The sequence below is a fragment of the Dicentrarchus labrax genome, unplaced genomic scaffold, assembly GCF_905237075.1.
Source record: "Dicentrarchus labrax unplaced genomic scaffold, dlabrax2021, whole genome shotgun sequence".
Lineage (NCBI taxonomy): Eukaryota > Metazoa > Chordata > Actinopteri > Moronidae > Dicentrarchus > Dicentrarchus labrax.
The window spans coordinates 5,495,490-5,511,506 of NW_026136714.1; the positions used below are offsets into that span (position 1 = coordinate 5,495,490).

Consider the following 16,017-nt stretch of genomic DNA (forward strand, 5'->3'; position numbering starts at 1 on the left):
ACTGTCCAATCCTGAGCCAAACTCACTTTTCAATTTCAAGGCAGATAGGCTTAAAATCACCCTCTGGCATTCAAAGCTCTCTTTCTTAACCAAAACATGCCATATGTTACACCAGTAAAACACAGCAGCGAGGGGGAAAAGTGTTCTCTCTATGCACTTCATCCCAGATCTCCGCTGTTTAGCAACAATATCTGGCTGAGTTCAATCTGCCAAGAAAAAACAAAAACAAAAAACTACTGAGTACATCCATGGCACTAACTTACTTTTGTAAGTTTCAGAAACATTCCTGATTAATAACTTTACTTATTATGTTACTAGGTATTATGTTTTCAAGTACAAAAATTACAAGATTAAGTCATTCTCCTTAAAAATATTCTAAGCTTGATTTTTTGAGCTAAATGAACTCTTCTGGTGTTACGGTGCAGGCTAGAAACACAGGTCTCCATGTAACACAGCTTACTGCACGTCTAGTGAAATCAACACAGTCCAATCGTCATTTTCCTGGCGTGACGATCAAAAGCTGTCTGGCCTGATACAGCTGATTCCTCTGTATAGACTTTTGTACACTGAAATTGTAGTTTATACTGCGGCAATCCCACACACACTTCCCTGCTGCCGTAACTAGAGCGTTAAAAGAATGTATACATCCATGGCTGAAAATAGTCCCCAATAAATGCAATACTTATTTAGAATAAGTAAAATAAATAAAATCTACTAGCTGTTTAAGGTAATCTATGAGCCTTCATTAAAAAATAGGATAAAGTGGGTGCCTGGTTAGCTCAGTGGGTAGAGCTGGCGACCCATGTACCGAGGCTGAGTCCTTGCTGCAGTGGCCATGGGTTCGACTCCAACTTGTGGCTCTTTGCTGCGTGTCATCCCCCCTCTCTCCCCCCCTTCCTGTCACTCTATAGTTGTCACTATCCATTAATGGCTGATGTGTTTACGTCTCGGCCTAAACCAGTAGGCTATATCAACTTGCACAACATCCTTGCCTATCAATGTCCACCTTCCCACCTCTTTATCAGCAACACATTATCCGGCACAACAGAATTCCCCCTAGCACCCAGACACTCTCTAGTGTAACATTACAGGTGATTACCAGGTAAAATGGCAGCACAACACTAATCTACCTAGTCTTACTGGGTGATTACAGGTATAGGTGATATCAGCTGCACAGGGGCTGACAGTCAAGGGGGGAGAGAGCACTGGTCGTGTTTCCTTTATCACTGATGTCATTATCGACCCCTGTAAACATCTTTGAGGCTGCGAGGAGCTGTATAATATGTGAGGTGGAGCTGCAGGCTGATGCACTGTCAGATACGCATACAGAGCTGAAAATGATAGTCACTTTGGTGCTGGGGAGCCACACTTCTCCCACCACTATCTCACTTGGTTCAACGACAGTAGGGGAGATAAGGAAGATGGACTGAACACAGAGGAGAGGAAAGGGGAGAGAGACACAGAGGAAGATTTAAAAGCCACGACTTGAGATGAAGCGAAGACTGTGTCATGGTCTGGCAGATCGATGCAAAAACAGATTACTGATTCAGCTGAAATCCACACATTTAGTGATCTTTAACACTAAATTGATCAAATTATTTTAAAATATATCATAGTGCAATTGCAAAGATTGATGAGTGGATTGGAATTAGAAAAACTGGCATAACTGCTGATACAAAGACTCATCAATTCAAGCCACAGGAATGACTAGTGAGAAGCTGCTTTCTGTGTCTCATCTTGCAGCCCTTCTAGTGCTGGAAGGCCAGACACAAGAGGCAGTACGAGATAAGGATATGGGTGTCTACAACAGCAAAAAACCACTGGGGTTAGTTGGGGTCAAAGAGATAACGTGCCAGTCTGATCATGTCAGCATTCGCGCTTTGCCCTCCTGCTCTCCCTCCGTAGTCCTGCTGCAACTTCTATAGCTCAATCTCTGGATCATTCACTATAATCCGTTACACACATAGCCTGTAAGGTTGCTGCTCTGCACGCTTTGCAGCATTTCTATAGCTTTCCTCCCAGATGGGTCAGGGAAGAATGGATGTTAAACTACACAGTGTCTAATGCACACAAAATGTGCTCACTTGACTGATTTCAAACTGTTTTTATCCTAATATTTCATCCCAGTCTCTTGTGATTAAAGATTTTAGTAAATATGAAAGTAGACTTAAAATAAAATCAAACAGAATTATCCTTGAAGCTTGCTGGGTAAAGCTGCATGTGTGAAAGCTCAGATAGGACTATATCACTTTTCCTTAGACTGTTGCAGACACACAACATATGCTCCTGACTAAGCCCCTTATTTTCATAATCAATAATAATAACTGCAGTCAAACCAGAAACTACTGTTCCATATCCACAGCTCTGTTAGAGCTTGTTCTCATTCGTACACCTTCTTGTCTTCCCCTGCCCTCACTTAACCTCTCCCCTCCACTCTGCGCCATGCCCCCATCTCTGCCCCTGCCCGCTGCAGAGCAGCAAGGCGTGCATATGTCAACATCACATTAACACTCCACCGCGGCATGTCCAAACACGCATGTGACATGACTCAGCGTAACGCCAGTGGAAAGCACGCTCCTCTGAGACCAGAGGGCTGTGCGCAACAGGCCAGCTAAAGAGGAAGGAAGATGATAAGAGACGTAAAGAGGAATGCAGGACAGAGAGCAGGGACGGAGATAGGCAGAGGGAATGAAGACGAGACAAAAAAAACTGCTGATGTGAAAGAGAGAGAGGTTGAAGCAGTGTGGAGAGTGAGGGGGACAAGCAGGGGAGGGAAAAAATGGGAGAAACAGAGTGAGGAGTGTTTTTCTAAAGAAATGCAGAGAAGTAACACATAAGCAGCCCAGCATACAGTAAGTACTCAACATTGACATTTATTTTTCAAACTACCGGAGATCGTGACAACCATTTCCATCTCTGCTCAACCTATGGAAATTCCCGTTCTTTTCCTCCCCTCACTCCCCCTACACTCGGCTCGCTCTTCATTGCCATGGCAATGATGTTACAGTGAGTCACCTCCACATCTCCCTCCTCCTCAACACCGCCGAGAAGGAACATGGGAGCGTGTGAGAGAGAGACAGAGAGACATATACAGAGAGAGAGAGAGAGAGAGAGAGAGAGAGAGAGACAGAGAGAAACAGAGAGGAGAAAGGGCTCTGTTTCCCTGGAAACAGACTGGGGGTCTCCCCAACCCCCATTGGTTCTCAACTGGTTGGAATCAGCTTGTTACCCACAATGCTTGAAGCCAACAGAGTCTCTCTTTCTAGGTTGTCTCTGTCCTCTCTGTATTGCTCTGTCTCTTCATATGCATGCGCACACAAACAAACACACAGGTTCTGGTCAAGATTCAAGTTTGCATTTTATGCCACTGAATCAAGCCATTCGTTCTCAGCTCTGTTTTATGCTAATCCATAATCAGATAATAAAATATCCGCCCTTCCTTGTTTTTTTAGTGTTATTATTGCAGACAGGAAAGCCTCCTTTCAGAACAAATGTGATGGAGTTGGCAGCACTTTTTGTATTTTTTCATGATAAATTATAGTAATGTTCAAAAATTGCAAGCCCAAGGGGAAAACTGAAATAGTAAAAAGGAACTAACTAATAATCAGTTTATAATTACTTCCAGTATGAGGTGACATTATCTTCAAAAGGCTTAATGCAGCTGGTGGTAATTGCTACAATATGCAACACAGATTTGGAGAAACAAGTTATAGATGGTTCGGCTTAGACCGAAGGTTAGAAAAGTTTTACGGAGAAATGAATTGGTGGAGCTTGTTGGGAGGCAGCTCTGCCTGAGAAGACGACTTCAGGGGAAAGTAAGTCCCACAGTCAATAACGTAGCTGCACGAAAGTTGGATTGCTGAGGTGGAATATTGACTTTATTTGATCTGGGCTTCTTAGAGTGTCTCTAAACAGTATTATTTTATGTAGAAAAGAGCAGTGATTTGAAAACATTTCTAACATTCTTTCAAATTGACCATTTCTTATGAAAGACTTTGGAGGCAAAACAAGTTAATTTGAGATCATTTTAACATAATCTTGCATCCACAGTGGGCATTTTGGTTGGTGGCACAACAAGAGAAGGGCTTATCCTCTGGTTAGTGAATTTCATGGCGGTCTGACCATTGTGTTTCAATATTTCCTGGGTACAAGTGGAGATTTAAGCCCAAAAAGGTTGACTCATATTACCATCCTTGCTATGAAGAAATTAAACATTAACAATTAATCATTTCAACATTACAGAATTTTCTATTTCTAACTTTATGGAAAGTACTGTGTGTGTTACTGGGTTTTTAAGTTTGTAGAACATCAGTATTAAACAGAAAGGTGAAAGACACATTTTCTGAGTAAAACAAAGCACCAAGAAGACCACAGAAACCAGAAAACACGTCCATGGTCAAGTGTGTGTATGAGTGTCCTTCTCAGGCTCTCTTATAACAGCGCTCATTCATACTGTACAGTACATGTTTCTCAGTGCAGGAGCTGTTTTCAGTGCAACCCCAGGGTCGAAGCTCCTTCCTGTCCTTCAGCAGCACAAAGTATGCATGCACTTGTTTTTCCAGAGATATCGCACACTCTGGAGAGTGCATCAGGGTCTAAATGAATAAAGCAGTTTTGATGTGTTTTATTACATATTTACAAATGTGCGTACCCTTTGGCTGTACAACAACAACAGAATATGCATGCTGCTGTTAAATTGAGTGGTGTGAATACGTTCCCATGCATGAGTGAGAAAGTATGAATGTAAGATCTAGCAGCGTGAGACGGAGCATTTTTATCAAAGGGGGTTGCTCTTGGCACTGGCTCTTGATCTCTTCTTCCCCTCTAACTGCTGTGTGCCTGCTATCTCCCACAGTGATGCCACACAATGATACACCAGGCTCTCCCTGCTTTAAATACTTGTTACACTGCTGCCTATCTACAGCACATTTTGTGTCTACTGCTCGCTCTCTAGTTCATCCATCTGTCACCCTTTTTGTTTATCAAGTAATTTAGTTTTGATGCCAGTTTTTATTTGCATGTTATTTACAAATTTTTGTCAGATTGTAAAGTCATAAAACATTAAATCCGAACCTGGGGGTGGGCCCTCCAAAGGTCTACCTAAATAAATCTTAGGGTTCATGAGAGCATTAAAGAATTTTTTTTTTTTTTTTGTGAAACCTCTTCATTCTTTTTAAAATAATAAATAAAAAAATCACTCTTTGCATGAACTGCTCACAACTTACAACATGTCCACACTTTGGTCCTAACACGTGAGGCATCACAAGTAAAACTGAAACAATCTGCTGACCAATTGTTTCTTCGCTTCAGTCATTTAACCAGCAAAAAATGCAGCAGAAATGCAACATTCATAAGTTTCAGCTTATTTGCTACTGTTCTTTGTTGTATGTCATAGTAAATGGAATATTGTGGGGGTTTGACTGTTAGTCAGACAAAACAAGATTCAATATTTGAGGAAGAGATTTTTTTTATACACTAGACAGGTAAACCAACATGTGCCCTAACTGCAAATTAACAAAACACATACATGTCTCTTGCTTTTTATCACATTTTATGAACCAAATGATTAATTAGATGATTAATTGGCAGATTATTGTTGGTTGCAGTTGTACCTGCAAACATACATTATTTCCTTTTAAGGGGTCACCAGCCAAAAAGGTTGGGAACCATGATCTTAAAATAATGCTAAAAAGGAAACTGAATACTAGTATCAGGACCTCTCTTGGCTCTAAAAAGTACTTAAAAAACATTCAAACTTGTTTAAATTAAATTAAATTAAATTGCCTGATCCCACTGGCCATATTTTCATTTGTTCGGAAAAATACTGTTAGGAAAATTATATAAATAATTTAAAGACATGCATTGCATTGTGTCAGCACATTTCTCAGAATTTTGTGGGATGTTTATGGGTTATATTCGCCAGCTAGTCTGTCTGAGTCTCTGCATTTCAGTTTTTCAATTTTAATGCCCATCTTCGCCTGTCACCCTGTGAGGTTGCATGCCCGGCTGATTCTGCATGTGTGGCCTGCTTCCCTGATGTTTGTCTACTTTTTCTTCTTCTGGTTGACTGGAGAGCATCTAAACTGTTTTTTTGGGGGGGCTTTCCTCTGTGACAATCTGTCACACATTCACACATTAATGAGATAAATATGTAAAGCTAAAAGCACAAACTGTGATAATGGTAATCGAACATATTTAGGCCATTACAAAAAACTTTCATAGCCACCTCCAAATTTCCGTTCACAGCCTATTCTCATTGTCAATTATCATTTTTTATACAAAAACCACGATTCATCCAAGAGGACTAACGACTTCAGTTAATAAGCACTTTCTTATCTGGAGACTGCACAGTACAGCCAGTACAACTGTCAGACACTGATAATCTCCTGAAATCAGGAGTGAGGTATCTTTCTCAGTGGAGTTTTTTTCATCACTTCTCCTAAATTCTTCTAACTCATCAGCCCGTCTACCACAAGTCTGCTCCTCTAACCTCTAGACTGTCTCTTCCAGAGCTTGCATGAATAATCCACTGAGGGCAATGTGAACATGCAGCATGTACGTGTACAATTATTCCCCAAACTCAAAATGCCACACACAAATACACAATCGTGTTCCAACACACTTCATATGGAGACGTTTGTATTTCAATTAAATGAACAATTTTTCAGTACAGCAAACATTTTAAAGGGTCTAAATGTCATAATGTAGTAGAAGAAATGCCGCTAATATGCTCAGTATTATTTCTACAGTTCTTACAAGCAATTTCCTGCGGGCTCGATTCTTTCTCGTTCTGCTTTAATTTGTCCATATTTTGTTAAAGATCACAGAAATTAAAGTGGTTTCTCTAACATTTGTACCAACTATCAGTTCAAAAGGAGATTACTATCATATTTCTCTCCCTTTATTTATCATCATGAGACACTGCAATGTAGCTGCATTATAAATGCCTCCATGTTAATGTATATGCTGTGCTAAGACGAGCTAGTATTAGGAAAAGCCTGAAATGACCTGCTTGGATTGATGCCCTCTTCTTCAAAGACAGAAAAGCAACTGAGCAGCTGATTTTCTTTCCAATAAGACCATTTCCGGGCCAGGCGTAAGAATTTAAAAATAACTTGTTTTTATGACTTCATGGCCCCTTGCAAATGGAAACCGCTCATTTAGTATCAAGAACACAATTTACAAAGCACTTAACAGAACTGTAAACGGCCTTTCTGATGCCTGAAAAGCCTCGTCTGAGGATGGAAATCAATAACATTGCATCTCTATTCACTTTGTTCATCAGTCATTTCTTTCTTTCCCTTTTAACATTAGATTACTGGATTAATGTCCTAGAAGACCATCCTCGCACACTGGTCTGGTGATATGATCGACATTTACAGTACACAACCACGTGCAAAACATCATGCCCATGTAAACAGACATTGTTAAGACGGTGTTTCTTTAAATCACATTTACTCAGAGCCAATTGTATCTACAGTAGGTGGTTCAAACTGGGATAATCGTGCAAATCAAGTCAAAAGCTTTGTCACAATCCCATCAATTATCAAAGGAAAGGGACCCAAAGATGATGCGAATGAGCTCCTACATCTCCCCAGCATTAATTAGGACTTCACTCAGTAATTAGCTATCTGAAAATAATTACCATCAAAATGTCTGATTAAAATCTCCATCAGTCTCAAAGTCAGGAGACTGAAAGAGAGACACCAGCATCAAATTAAGCTGTGCTACTTTTTACAACGACGGCCACCGCAGTTGTCCCCTCATTTTGTTTTAATTGAGCGGCAGACATGTGGGTAGTACCTCTGATTGGATCTGAAAAAGCAGCGCAGCATTGGCGCAGTTGATTGAAAGTGACCTTGGTCTAATTACAATTGGTCTAATTATAATTCTCTGATTACACCCCTGCAGGAAATGTAAGAATAAGATGTTGCTGGTGGCCTCTGCTAATGACGTTAAGATAGATTCCAAATATATCCTGAATGGAATTGATTCTGATCAGATAAGAAGAAACAACAAGATACTGTTGTTGTCATCTCGAGCACAATTAGATTTAATTACGGTAAACGTGTTTGCTTTTTTTGGTGTTGATAATTGTGATAAATTCCTCCTTAAAAAAGGTGTCTTTTTCTAACTGTTTTTCCCTCTTTGTGACTCATTCTCTCTTTCCATCCATGTTTCCCTGTTTTTCTCCACCTCTCTCCTCTCCTTTCTGTCTGTCTCCCAGGGCTGAGGTCGTGCTGCCCTCCAGCTCCCATCCTCGGAGCCAGGATGACATCATCACATAGCTGCCTCGTCCTTGGGAGTGCCTATTCATCACCCTGATCATCATCGGCAGCATCAGCAGCATCACCTGCGTGTGCACAGACACATACACAGGCACATACACCTAACTACAAGAAGATAAAAGAGAAGAGAGCCCCCACCAGCTCTGCAGCCAAAAGGGAAAGAGGGAGAGAACCACAGAGAAGAGGAGGGCCGATCCTGCTGGGGTAGGCAGAAACCCCTGACCTGTGCACTTCCAACAATACATCTCAATAAACCACAGCACAGACAAATCTGATGAGTCAGACTTCAGGCTACAGTGGGAAAACAACAACATAAAAAGCAGGAGAGAGAAGACCCCTCCACATCCCTCTCCCTCCTCCTCCACATCGCAACTTCCCGCGAGGAGAGCTGCACTTCCTCTCTCTTAGTCACCAGCTAATCTAAAACTTCAAGAGCTCTGGCACTGCTCACTGTATTCCGGTTACTGGATGGTGCATGACTAAATCAACCCATGCCTTGATGTGCGGGAATTACAGCAGTGAAGTGGAGCCACACTGAGAAAACACAGCAATAAACAATGTTTCCACCAAACGGGCTACACTGCCTGCCTGCACAGTCTGCACCTCAGCATAATGTGCTCACAATACTTTGGGCAAATATGTGTGTGTGCAGCATTTTAACAGCTGCTACTACTACACACCTTAAGCTGTTCTCTACACTTCTTTATCGCACACTTTGAACATCACAACAAGCATTCAATTAAACACCACTCCAGATCAAAGATTCACGAAGAGATAAAACTATTTTATAAAACCATAAAAGACAGTAAAGACAAGTTGCAGCCATTTGAGAACTCAACAGTGTTAAGTATATAGTTCTGGGATTAGATGAAACTGATGAAGGTTGGTGAATCAACTTTATGGCCTAAATGTGCTCCAAAAGTTGCACCTGATATAAGTTCTGAATCCTCATCCTCAGTTTTCTTGTATTATTGTAATTAAAAAACAGCCCCAGCAAGTCACTTGTAGATTGCCTTCAACCATATTGCTCTTTGCATGATCTAGTAACCTGTAATATTTCAAAGTGTGTTTAAAAAAAAAAAAAAAAAAAACATAACTGGTAGGAAGCAGGAAATTGAGTGAGTTGTTATCTGCCATGCTTTGATGATTCACTTTTGGATTGTACTTATAGCATTTTAACACCAGTTTGAACACAGCTCGTCAATATTAATTCTATGGAATCCCAACGTGTTAATATTAAATAAATAAAAAAGACATTATGAATGGGGATGCACCGATATATTGGCTGAACATCGGTATCGGCCTGTCTGCTAAAAAGTATACTATTCATCATTTGGTTAAATGCTGTGTTGGTTATTTCTGAATGGGATATTGGAAAAACAATCACCTCTGTGTCTTGCATCTAACAACAAAATCAGCCGAAAAAACACTGGTATCGACCCATAATTTCCCGGTGCATCCCTAATTATGAAATCCATTTTTGTATGAATTTATACAGACAAAATATATAACAACGGAATTATCAATCCATGGAATTATCTCATATGTGTTCAAGACTCAAGAATATGACATATCATTTTATCCTACTCCAGTTTACTACAGCTAGTTTTAATTTCATTTCAGCAGCAGCTTTCAGAAAGTAAATTTATAAAGTCTGTTTTATTTTCACAATGCAATTTTTCTAAAAGGCCAGGTCACGTTTCATACTGCTATTTATTATCGGAAAGTCTTTGACTGTCAATCCAGACAAACATTCAGACCAAAGCAACAGCTAAACTTAAAAATGTATCAGGATTATTCACTTCATGGTTATATATTTTGTATTATCTATATAGCAAATTATTATTTTATAAGGCCTTGTTTACTTACTTGATATTTAACACTCTCTTTCCCTACAATATGGCTGTCCCAGCAAAATTCCTGCACTAATCTGTGCCATGAAGCCAGAAAGAGCAAGGTACATCAGTGCAGACTCACATAGTCATGGAAGGCCTTGGCCTCACTGGAGTGTTCACATGTGTCTCTTCTCTCTGGAGCCGCACAATACAGGTCCCAGAAAACACTACAACACAGAGACGCAAACAGACAGAAGTATTATGATAAAAGAGAAAAGAAAAAAAAAAAGAGAAGGAGAGAGAATGATCTCTTTATTTAATACTGTCAACGATTGAATGAAGAAAAAACAGCATGAAGAGGAATGTAACTTGAATCATTAGACACAAAAACACTCACCACCACCATGAGTGGAGGAACCCCGGAGGTTCTCCTAATGTGATGTTCTTCTCCCATCGGATCTGGACAGAGAAAGTGAGTACGAGAGACACAGAGAAACATATTAAGCATAAAAACATGCCTGACATCTGAATTACCCGCTTTACAAGGTTGGAGATGGTGCAAGGGAATTCTTATAACACATGCTATTATGTAATTATATTATGATTCTCGTGCCATGGATTCATAAGTGCATAATTGAGTATATGTGTGTCTGAAAGCCCGTCTATTCACAAGTACATGAAAGAGTGCGTGTGCAAATGTGTGTGTGTTTACTGAGTCAGGGGATGTGCAGAGTCTGAGGTCAGAGACATGTACCAGCCTGAGGATCCCAATCTAGCCTTTGTACAACCCACACGCCCTTCAGTTTGCTCCTCTCCCACATTATCTGTCCTTCTGCTTCCAGTGTTTCATTCACTCTTTGCTTCTTTCTGGCCTTCCTTACAGCTGCTTTCTATCCTGCATTCCTTCTGTCTTTACTATTATATTTACAAGATTTCTTTCTTTCTTTTATGTATTTTTGCTTGCTCCATTGCCACCTTCCCCTCAAAGGTGATCTTGGGTGAGAAGTTCACGTTCCGCCTTCTTTCCTGCCTGTTATACTGTACCCAACCGTGTGTTACTTCTAAGGCCAAGCAATTCATACATTATTTAGCGGGGTTACAGGTCATGTTAGAAAATAAAGCCCTGTTTATAACTAACAAATCCACTGTGTTGTATCGAGTTGGTCCTGGATGCATTCAGGGTTTAGGGTAAAATAGCAGCTCTGTCCTGCTATATTGGATTTAGGGAAGTTTATACCGCGTAGAGTTAAGCAGCGAACAGGGGATCCAGGTAATGCCTGATAAAAACCATCATTTCAGCCAGCAAATGAAATGAGAAGCTATTTTTGTTAACCAGACACATAGCAAACAAAAAGTGCATTCTGTCATTATATAGGCTGCGTTAGCCAGGGTTGCAAAATAAGGTCAGGGGAGAAATCTGGTTACTGACCTGCTGCATGTATTGCGCATTTACAACAATCAGGTTACTACAATGCATGTTAATGCGCTCTCTGACCAGTGCGTAGGATTTAGTGGCATCTAGCAGTGAAGTTCCAGATTGTGACTACCTGAACACCCTTTGTTTCTGTATTTGACCACCTGGGAATGAGACCGTGCTGTGAAATGTGTAGGAGAAATCATGGTGGCAGTGAAATACAAGTGGCCCTATCTACAGCCGGTGTCTGGTTTTTCCATTCTGGGTTACTGTAAACTTTCTATATTCAGTTGATTATACACAAATGTAAACATACCTATGAATATTATATTCCCTTCCTGGCAATAGATCCTCCAAAATGTTACACACTGGACCTTTAAGTGCATATTAAAGCACTAATTGTCTGAAATCGAGGACCCATTGTTTCAAAAACAGCAGCAAAAACAGCATAATGTGCTGCACAGGCACAGAAAGATTGACAGATGTAGCAACAGTAACCAAGGGGGTCAGGGCTTAGTAAATAGTCAATCCCAATGATAGTTCCAACTAGAGCCCTGTCTCCTCAAGTATTGTTTGACCACAGGCAGCAAAAGTCAAAACCTCCCACTCCCGCGAGATTTGCCCTGGGTCCCACAGGATCATCATCCCAAACGCAGTCTTCTAGTTCCACAATAGGTGTCGGGGAAGAAGATTTCCAACACCATCTGACAAACACTTCAGTTGAAGCATTTTGACGCCTTAACACCTCTGTCAAGGTTAGTGTCTAACATGAGTGCTGACAGTGGGACGATTTATGTTTGGCACAATGTCGACTGCTGTGCAGATACATACAAAGACACAGACACACAAGCAACTAACAGTTTGAGCAGCAGCTGTGGGCAGCAGTCAGGCTTCTTCTATCAGACTATGACGCTATTGTTTAGTCTGCCTCTCCTCTCTATAAACAGACTTACATCATTCTTTCTCTCCGACTTTTCAAGTATGATCATCTTTTTAATATCCTTCCCTGAAATGTTTCATATGGGTGAAAGAAAGAAAGACTATTGTGCCACCTGCTCTACTAGCAGAGTGAAAAAGCGCTAAAATAACAGGAACAACTGATTCACTGTACTTTTAATAATCAGAGCGTCCTGACCTCAGCTGCAGATCAGACAAACTGACTTTTAGAAGGAATGCCTTGCTTTGAAGTCTTTTTTTTTTGGGGGGGGTTCAGGAACTGCCTCTCTTTGTTTATCCCACATGCTTTCAGTCTAAGTTAGCAGTTCTAGTAAAGACACTGCTTAACTTGAAACATTATAGACCAGCAATTTCCATATACACCATGACAAAGAAGGATTTATTCTCCCATAATTGCTCAAATGGTACAAAAGATGCAGAATGGGCATGACATCCCTCATTTCTCACATTTAATTGGCTGTAGCTCAGTCCACACACGACTGCAGACAGTTCAGGTCAGGACACTTTTTTAGCATGCTCTTTTATTCCCCCTTCATCTGGAAAGCGTAGAAGAAAATAGCATTGACTGTGCCCGCATATCCTGTCTTCTTGTGGTCTGCACTCCCGGGAGGTTCATTCATTTACCTTCACCATGCTACAGCGAGGTCCTTCTAGTGTGATTACTGGCAGATGTAGGCTGTGTGTTGCAGGGGCTGCTGTGAGGACACTGAGGACTGAGATTTAGAAAAGCTCCACCTTTAGAGATTCCTTTCTACCCATATGAATAAACTTCAAACTGACTGTATTTTAAACTTTTTATTCTCGCTCTCCTGTTTTTTTCTCCTCATCTATTCTTTTAGGGTTTAAGTGTATTTTCATTTTTATTGTTGGAGCCATTCATTTAGTGGGACAGGGTTTGCATGGTTTCTTGTTTTCTGTTCTTCTGAGCGGCCTGTCTTTCATTTGATATTTACGTTTAGGTATTTGGGTCTGATTCGTGACTCGTCTTTCTGGGCTCTTGTTTCCTGAGCCTGAGGATACACTGTAAACAGATGTGGATGATAAAACGTGGATAACAGGCCTTTAAAGCCATGTTTTACTCCACCCCACTACTCTAGCAAGAGCAACATTATGGCGTATGTTTACCCTGTGTGTGTGTGTGTGTGTGTGTGTGTGTGTGTGTGCATGTTCATGCATGCACGCCCATTTGTATTGTATACAAGTGGCTGTGTTTATACTTGTTGCACTCTTAGCTAATGCGTTCCCACACTTGAATACGACACCGCCTATACTATTCATCTCCCACATCTGCGGAAGAGAGAGCAAGCGATATGGCAGAGAGGAAAGGGTGTCAGAGAGACAGAGGTGTGTGTGTGTGTGTGTGTGTGTGAATGCATATGTGCACGGACACACACTAAGTCAGAGTGATGAGAATTGGTGCCAGCTGATGATGTAACCTTTTCCATCCCCCTCTCTTTGTTCTCCTCTTCCTCTGGCTGATGTACAACAACCCTCCAGCCACTGTCTTCTACATTGTAATTTACCGTCATTTACAGCCGAAGCACCAGAATCAACTGACCTCATTTTCACCCATCACCTTTTTACCTCGGTGGAAATAAAGCGAGGACAAGCTTGCTTCTCAGGGAGAGCGGCGGAGAGATAGATCACAAGAGAAAGTGGGGGACTGAAAGGACAAGAATGAGATTGAAAGAGATCGACTGAGACGCAGCTGCTGAGCGGATCAGAGAATGATGTCAGTCGAAGACGTCAGCTCCAGGCTGAGCGTCGTAACTCTCCCTGTGCTCCGGCTCCAGTCCCACTAAATACAACCCTAATGTTAAAAAGCCTGTCTGCGGCTACCGACCTGTTGGCTCAGCACTGTAAGGCCCAGCTAATTCAATTAGCTGCTACTCTTACTGGGCACATTGCATAAGGGTCAGACCACCCTTCAGAATGGACACATAAAGTACATGGACTGTGCTCTCTGACACACACACACACACACACATACACATAAAGCGTCTTTGTGACTTACCTCTGAGAGAAAGGTCTGTGCTGACTTCTGTGCTCCTACATGCAGCAGGTACTCGTACACATACAGAGCTAACCTGCACAAAAAAACACAAACACAGTGGAAATGGGTCAGTTTTTTTCATCCATGAGAAAATGGGACATTATAGAGAGTGGAGGCAAACAGATGTACAGTAAGAAAAAGACAGTTAAGAGTGAGAAAAATGTAAACGGTCTTGGTTTTTCAAGCAGAGGAGAGTACAAGCAAAAACTATGCATCTGAAATTCCCCAAGGATTCACCTTAAGTTTGAGCTTTTTTGAGTCTTTTTCGTAAATGCTTCCCAACCAAATGTGTCCAACTTTGGGGCCAGAAAACAACTGCTTTGGGACATAAGACAATTATACTTCCTACTCCGTATTTAAGATAAGTCCATATTTAAGAAGGAGTTTCTCCCAGGATTGCCTAAAAATAAAGATGAAGGAGCCTACGCATGGATACGAATTGCCAAGCAGCTCCGAGATGCAATGTGCAATGATGTGTGAGGGCGTCACAGTCCGTTACAAATCTCATGAGAAACAGAAAGACACACACCAGCTTAGGAGTACTAATCATTTCCCGAATGCCAAACAGGCAGGGCAACCTTTTAAGACATTTGAAATTCACCCAACGTTATGCTAAATCTAAAACCTACCTGTTTGAAGAACAAACAGCATGGTAATAAGAGTTGGTGGGACCGCACTGTAAAACACCTCACCCCTGTGCCTCAAGCTCTCCACAGACTTCCTCCCATGTCTTTGATCACAGTAAGAATTAATTACAGGCTTGATTTGTTAATCAATTCTCCTCCCAGTGTGTCTGTGCTGGTGCTAACAGCAACTTAGAGAAAGGGGGGGGGTGATGATCTACTGGGTCTATAAATACTATAAGATTGAACACAATGATCCACAGGAGATCAATAGTAGATCACATTGCACCCTGTAGATTTGGACAGGTGCCTGGTGTAACAACATGTAGTCACTGTTTGCCATGAATTTAACAAAGGGGGCAATGAGCAGGTACATTTCTGCTTGATCCTCACATTTCCCTAAAAATCAGTATTAACCAGGTTAGGGGCTGATTGGTGGAGTTTCGAAGGTGCTCGATAAACAAAAAGTGTTCCTGAGATGTAGTATATATCAGAAAGGTAGAAGTAGATGTACTGAGGCAAAACGGGTCCTTGAGTTAAGTTAAAAAATCATTGGTAAAATGTTGCCATAGGGTTTCAACTTATGATTACTTTTATTGCTGATTAATCTCCCAGTTATTTTCTCAGTAAATCAAATTATCATTGTCAAAATGTCAAAAAACTGTGAAAAATGCTGACACTGTAATGGTGACATAGCGAAATTGCTAGTTTCGTCAGACCAACAGTCCAACCTTTGAAAAGCTGTTTTTGGCATTTACACTTGGATGAGTAATTATTAATTGACAAACAGTGTACAGTAGATGATGCATGACACAGCACAAGCTTTGACCTGGAGCCTGGTGAGTCT

At 41.0% G+C, this 16,017-nt stretch overlaps 1 protein-coding gene across 1 annotated transcript in view; it reads right to left on the bottom strand.

Moving 5' to 3' along the window:
- The window catches only part of ssbp2a (single stranded DNA binding protein 2a), a 55,436-nt gene that overhangs the window by 18,436 nt on the left and 20,983 nt on the right, over positions 1-16,017 (bottom strand). Inside the window, exons 2-4 of the mRNA XM_051421342.1 lie at positions 14,509-14,581; positions 10,521-10,582; positions 10,266-10,350 (exon numbers count right to left, since the gene is read on the bottom strand). Coding sequence (XP_051277302.1) covers positions 10,266-10,350; positions 10,521-10,582; positions 14,509-14,581 — 220 coding nt within the window. The remainder of the gene's footprint in view (positions 1-10,265; positions 10,351-10,520; positions 10,583-14,508; positions 14,582-16,017) is intronic.